The sequence below is a fragment of the Lynx rufus genome, unplaced genomic scaffold (genome assembly GCF_022079265.1).
Source record: "Lynx rufus isolate CCGP_SWC_20201006 ecotype Redwood Valley unplaced genomic scaffold, mLynRuf1.p SCAF_2, whole genome shotgun sequence".
NCBI classification, from domain to species: domain Eukaryota; kingdom Metazoa; phylum Chordata; class Mammalia; order Carnivora; family Felidae; genus Lynx; species Lynx rufus.
Window position 1 is genome coordinate 150,979,217 of NW_025814834.1, and position 7,172 is coordinate 150,986,388.

Sequence of the window (7,172 nt, forward strand, 5' to 3'; positions counted from 1 at the left end):
ACTGTGAAATCATGACCTGAGCCGAAGTCGGATGCTTAACTGACTGAGCCACCCAGGTGCCCCAATTTTATTTTATTTTTTAAAGTTTATTTCCTTATTTGAAGAGAGACACAGAGAGAGTGCAAGTGGGGGAGGGGCACACAGAGGTGGGGACAGAGGATCCGAAACAGGCTCTGTGCTGACAGCAGAAAGCCCGATGTAGGGCTCAGGCTCATGAACCGTGAGATCATGACCTGAGCCGAAGTCAGAAGCTTAACTGACTGAGCCACCCAGGTGCCCCTGGAAGTTAATTTTAGGTATACATTTAGGGCATTGTCCCTGTTGCCCTGACCAGGGTGGGTGGGTTTAGAAGTGTGCTGGAAGAGAGAAAGGAAGTGGGTCGGGATGGGCCGAGCATGGTAAATCACATAGTTGGGCTGTCCGTGTTGGCAATGGCAGGTACAGGTGTACCTGCCTGTTCTGGAACTTGAGCTTTTGAATAAGTTTGAGTGATGAGGGGTGACTGCTGTTGTGACAGCCTGTCCAGATATGGACACACTGCTAACACGGCATGACATAACCATGTGTGTGGTGCGAATTTCCTTTAAATCATGAAAACTGAGCCTTTTGTGACTGCTGAGCGTCCTAGCTTCTGAAGCCGTCCTGTGGGTTCTGTATCCTTTCAGACTGGACCTGTTTAACTGAGTTGTAGCTTGAAGCGAGCTCTGTGCTGCCTAGTGTGGCCACACCTCCACAGCAGATGGTTGTGCTTGGAAAATCCTGTTTCAGGACCAGGGGTTCATGTCAGTGCCTTGGGGTTTTGTCCTCTTCCTAACGAATTCGGAAGAGGACAGTCTATTGGAAATACTTCTGAGCACTCTGAGTATGGCGAGCTGAGCGCTCCCGTGGGAATCGTTGTTTGGCTGTAGCAGCAGGGCTGGGCATGGAGACAGGAACTGCGTACTCCTGCCCTGTGGGTTCTTGTCTTTGATGTGGCAGTGCCCCTGCCCCAGTGAGCGGGCCAAGCCTCGGTGACTTCAGTAAGCATGAGGTAAGTGGGAAGACCCCTCTGCCTTCTGCCCCACTAAGTGACCAATTTCTACAAAAGTAGAGAAAATAGGGCACTTGGCTGGCTCAGTTGTTTAAGTGTCGGACTCTTGATCTCGGCCCAGGTCGTGATCTCGTGGTTCATGAGTTTGAGCCCCGTGTCGGGCTCTGTGCTGTTAGCATTGAGCCTACTTGGGATTCTGTCTCTCCCTCTCCCTGTCCGCACCACCCCACTTGTGTGCTGTCTCTCTAAATAAATAAATAAATAAACTAAAAAATAAAATAAAAAGTAGAGGAAATAGGGATTACTTCCCTGAGGGCTCTACATTGGCAGTGAGAGAAAGGGGAGGTCTTATCTGGTCTTAAAATTAGCATTAAAATTTTAGGCTTTTGACTATTTCCTTCATTCCCTTTATTAACACACCCCTCCCTTGCCCAGCCATGGCTTTCTTTCTGGGGTTTTTGGATTGTTTTCCGTTCCCATGGTGGCCCTGGCTTAGCTTTCTGGGACTGACAGATTGATGCCTCACTGTTAATATCAGTTCTTGGATCGGAGCTAGCAACGTGGGAGAGTTTTATTTTAGCAAAGGTGGGTTTGACGTGTTGACAGAGGGAGCCATTTCTCATGCTCTGCAAATAAGGTAACAACATTATGTACTTTTTAAAGAAATACCAACAGAATGGATTTCCTGAAACGGACCTTCAGGAATTCCTGAAGGAGTGTGGTAGCAAAGAGAAGTATCAGAAAGAGGCCTCACCCTTCTTGTCCTGCATCTGCTGCCTGAGGAGGTCAGTATTGTGTTTAATCAGGTCTCCATGCTCCTGAGGTGATCTTCTCTGTGGCCTTAACAACGGGTTCTTCTAAGGTTTACCCTATTCTCAGAGATCAGCTTATTGTGGGAAATAATTAATCTTTCATTTTCTTTCCTCCCACTGAAACTGGCTTTAGAAATGAATTGTTTCTTACAAAACGGGGTAGAAAGCTACATGACGTGGTTGAAATCTCTAGGGAATATTATGAGACCCTAACAAGAAGGCCTGAGTTATGTCTGCTAACGTCAAGAAGGTGAACTCTGAGGTGGCCAAATAAGAGGTCAAAACTCTTATTTTTAGGAGTGGAGCTCTAGGAATGTCCACGGCCTTTCCCTTTCCACAGTATTTGGTATAAATAACCTTTCTTGAGCTGAGCAGAGAACCTGCTTGAGAGGAGGCTGTGCATAGCTTTGGTTGGGAACACATATCAGTAGCTCTACATCGACCAACTGTGCTTCGCTGGCATTCGGCAGGACACTTATGCAAATGGTCTACACCTCAGTAGCAAAGCATCCACTTAGTGGTTTGGGGATAAAATAGGGGTCACATGAGGATAGTTTTCTTAATTGTGCCCTTATTTATTTTCCTCTGTAGTCACAGGTGGGGTTGTTGACTGAAAATATCCCCTACCCATGTTTTTCGAGAAGAAATCTCTAAATCAAATTCCTGAAGGGAGATGGAAGAACATAATTGCTACTTTAAACCACAGGATGTATTTTCTGTTAATCGATTCATACCGCATCTTGGGATTTGAAATGATATGAGTGAGCGTTTCCAAAGAATGTCTGGTAAATATGAAATGAAGTCTTCTGAGAAAAGTTCAGTTTTTTAAAATCACATTTCTTCCTCTCAGAGCATTAAATTGTTGCCATGGAAGCTGGGATAAAGGGAAATTAATTTTCTTAATAGGCAGTGGCTTCCTAAGAGGCACCTTATGTAAGGAAAATCTCTCAAAGTTGTTTTTTCCAATGTGTATTTAACTGTAAAGAAAAAATCATCATTAGAGAATGTAATTGTGAATTCTGGAAAGTAACCGGTAAGTTTTTGGTATTTGATTTTTGGACTTTGGTGTGCATCACAAAAGCCACAGGAGGATGTTAAATGTTTTCTTGTGCAGCCACATGGAATGAGCAAAAGGTTTAAGGGAGGGACTAGAAAACGTCTTGGTCGGATTGGGTCTGAGAACTGAGAAGAAGAATCAATATCAGCAGACGGTCCACTGTATGGCATGCGAGGGGCTGTTGAGAAGATGCCTGCTTCACAGGAGGGTCTGCTCATCATGACAAATGAAAGAATTCAGTGGACTGAGGGAGTCTACCAAGGAAGTCAGCTGAAGAACTAAAATGTTGAAAGTTTTGAAAAAAGAGGCTATCAAAAATAAAAACAGAAGTGGTTGTTACCGAAGATGGTCATGGGTGAAGTCAGCTGGAGAAGTTTTAGTTGAATAATCAGATCAAAGCTTGATCTGATTGGATCCCAGGCCAATTGGGATGGACCCTACAGAGAGTAAACGAAGGTCACGGGACTGATGCCGGAAATGGATGGTCCTGGGGCCATGAGAATAAATGATGACTTTGACTCCATCAAAAAGTACACCTGGAGGTGTTTAAAGGTTAGGAACCTAAGAATGGTAGAAATTGAGGAAGGCCATAAAGGGAGAGTAAATATTAGAGAGAGACCTCACTGAGGGAATGTGGGGAGTAAGGGCATCGCAAATATTGGTGTCTAGGTCCCCTTTCTGGTGCCTATCACTGACACCCCCAACTGACAGCTCCGTCTCCTGCAGAACACAGATGGGGGTCACTTTTTTAATCAAACAGGTCCAGCAACCACAATAGACTGATTTTCCTTCAAATTGTTGACAGAGTCTCTGGACTGATCATCAGAACACCTGGCTTTCTGTTTTGGACCCTTCTGGTTACCAAATATGTCCCATGATCTCTCCTTAACCTCTTGGTCCTTCCAGTGCCATCAGAGTACAACAGATGACCTCTGAAACCAGGTCTCATGTGATATGATTCTTTGGAAAGCTATACCTGGTTGGACAAATACAAAATTAAGCTTTCCCCTTCTCCACTGCAGCAAAGGGGAAAATCTGTTGTAGCCATTGAGTAGCCAATTGTAGCCATATGTTGTTGTCATGTGACAAAGCCATTGCTTTGTCAATGAAAGGAGACGCAGGGTCCTTTTACATGGACAACTCCTCAGAATTGCCAAAAGCATCTAGTCAAACCAAAAATAATGTACATTGACCTTCTTACCTTTTCTTCTTATATGTCGAACTCAGTGTGTCTATAACCTATGCATGCCTGACTGCAGAGTATTCCTATTCCATCCCACAGATTCTGAAATCATTGTTTTCTCTTTCCTCCTTCCCCTTTCTGATACAGGAAAGGAAGTGATGACCACTTGGTACTTATGAACTAAAATCTTCCTGCTAAAGATAATCACGTTTCAGGCCTCTTTACCCTGTGACAATGCAGAGGGCCCCAAACAGCTCGGACCAGCACTTCCAAAAATACTGACTTATTTAATTGTGGAGCAGGAAAGAGGACTGTTAGCTGGTTGAACACAACTGAAATTCCAAAGTTCCTTTTATAAACTTGGATGATGAAGCATAGACCACGGTCAACTACTGGGCATTAGTGCAATGGAGCAGTGATAATGAAATTCTGCGTTGAACTTTTAACTTATGACATCACAATGTTGGGATGGAAAAAAAAAATCACATTTCAAAGTGTGCCAAAACAGTGGCACCTAAAGTCATGCATTGAAAGATATGTGTTAATAGTTCAATAAGGGTTTGTTTTAAAAGTGATTTGGGATTAGAAGACATTTGCTAATTCATGGTGTGTACAGAAATGAAGTTGGTTCCAACACTCAGTTAGAAATTGCAAGGTGGAGAACTATTAAGCCAATTAAAGAACACACTTAAATCAACAAAAAGACCGTCTTGGCCTGTTTTCCTATGTTTGTTTGTTTTCCAGCATGACAGGAAGCAACTGTTGGCATGGTGGGATGAACCATGGGGTTCAGTGGGTTGGTTCAGTGGGATGAACTGGAAACAGTCATTTGTACACCTTGTCGCTTGTGCTATTGTTGATTATACATACATGACATGGAAGTGAAGGGTAGCAATGGTCACTCATTTTAACAACTGAACTCTACTATGGTGGCAATTTGCCCTTGTCAAGCAAGGAAAGATGGTATTTTTTTCCCAAATAAATTTATTTTTATCACAACAAGTGGACCTACTGCTTTTTTTTTTTTTAATGTAGTATTTCTTAATATCTACCTAGCGCAAAATTCAGATCACATCTCTATGACCTATCTGGTCTCCAGAAGGGGTTTCTCACTTTCTTAAAAGCAATGAAAGAGATATAGGGGTTAGTATATAGAAGTTATCCGATAAATATTTATGATAATAACTTGAGATTAAGATTACTTCATGTATGGATTTATTTTGTACTTTTGTATTTTAAATTTATTAGAGAAGAACAGAATTGGAATCAAGCAGAACCCTCATCCCAATGCTCTCCCTCTTTTTTCCCTGCCCTTCCCTGTCAAGCCCCTACCAGATCTCTCCCCTTGTCCCCACATTTTCTTCATGTGCCTGCACCAAACCTAGCCCAGGAAAATAATTCACTTAATACCATTAAAATTTGTAGATAAATGACTCATGTCTATACACAGAATACTTTGCTAAAATGACCATCTTAGTTCTTCCAAAAAATGTCAAGAGTTATATTCATCTTTTAAACTAAGGATTATTTAACTGGCGCTTCTAGGGTCATTCCCAACACTCCCGAATCAGGTGTGCAATCCAATCACTTACTTACTTCTGAGTATACCCCCAGTATTTGGTTTGTCTCTGAATAGAATTGCTGTTAAAGCCCTTCTGTAATCTGCAACTGTGACTACCATTTGAATAGAAGATTAATGATGGTCTTTCATGCTTGCGTTTTCTTTTATTGGCTTTCATGTTTCCTTTTATTTCTTTTCTCCCTAGCTGGACAGAACACTTTCAGGGAGAAAAATCTTTCTCAAGGTTACCCTATATCTGTGGAAACATTGTTTTCTCTCTTTTTACTAATTGTAAACAATTGTCATTTCACCAACTGTATTATCTGTTTGGGTTTTATTGAACAATGTTGTTCTCGTAACTCTGCTTAATGGACACATCTGGGACAAACCATTTTCTCTTCTACCTAGGCCTCTACTTGGAGAGTGCACCGTGAAAGGTAGGAGACATGTTCTTTCTGGTTTTGCTGGTTTCATTCCGGGATCTCCAACTTACTAGAATGTACCCTGTTGGCTTGCAGTGCACTCCCAAAGCCAGAGACAACAGCCCTGAGCTTGTTGACTTGGGGTGGTAGAGAAGAGCATGGGCATGGGAGCCATCTGGACAGACTCAGGTGAAAGTCCAAGCTTACCCTGTAGCTTTGTGGCCTTGGGCAAGTTACTTTTTGCTTCTAAATGATGATGATACACCTCAACTGTGGGATTCGCATGTAAGTCAGGTAACTCAGGCAAACTTGGCATTGACCTGGCATCAAATTGAAACCTGAGCTGTTCTTTCCTTTTGATTTTTCTGTCACGTTTATAAGTAGGTTCCATGGGACCAGGGAATAGTAAAGATTTAGTCTACATCCCTTCTTCCTGGACTCCTGTTCTCCTACTGAGTCTCCTTGGACGGATCATACAGGGCTTCAGTTTCCTCATCTGTAAAATGGGGACTGTGTGGATTGAGTGAGTGAAATATGAAGTGTATAGAACTCAGCATGACTCGGGAGTGCATGGTAAATAGTAGATCTTTAAGAAGCTTTTCCTAGCATAGTCTACAAATGTACAGATCTATTTACCTGGGCTGGCCGGGAAAATATTTTGTAGTGAGCTTACTATACACTTTTGGTGGACTTTGTTCCAGTTAGGGCTCTAAGTGTGTAAATATCCCATATGCAGCCATGTGCTAGAGGCAATGATCAATTCAGCAGCTGTCAGAACTCACACTTAGTTGTGCAGAAGTGGAGCAGATGAGCAACCTAAATGCCCTTCCATCGGGGGCAAAGCTGTTAGTCCTGATGGAGGGTTAAAGTCACTGAGGTGCACAAGCTGTCACAGACCTCCAGTGCCTTCACTCTCAGCGAGCCCTTCTGTCCTCTGCTAGGAGCCCACTGCCCTAACCAAATTTTTCAGAAGGTGCGAAGTATAGGCTAGCTTGCTTCTAGGCCACCGTGGAGGACGTGGGATGGCAAATGCAAGAGGGTGAGAGGAGGTTTTTCAGAGAAGCTCTTCAGGAGATTCCAGTCACTGCCCCCAAACCCTGCTGAGGG

The 7,172-nt window shown here is 43.0% G+C and overlaps 1 protein-coding gene across 2 annotated transcripts in view; it reads left to right on the forward strand.

Annotated features, from left to right (window-relative positions):
- The window catches only part of MCOLN2 (mucolipin TRP cation channel 2), a 57,023-nt gene extending 51,942 nt beyond the window's left edge, over nucleotides 1-5,081 (forward strand). For both annotated transcript variants that reach the window (XM_047083809.1, XM_047083810.1), the window contains exons 13-14: nucleotides 1,694-1,815; nucleotides 4,230-5,081. In XM_047083809.1, the coding sequence (XP_046939765.1) occupies nucleotides 1,694-1,815; nucleotides 4,230-4,266 (159 nt within the window). In that variant the 3' untranslated portion in view covers nucleotides 4,267-5,081. The remainder of the gene's footprint in view (nucleotides 1-1,693; nucleotides 1,816-4,229) is intronic.
- The last annotated feature ends 2,091 nt before the right edge of the window (nucleotides 5,082-7,172 follow it).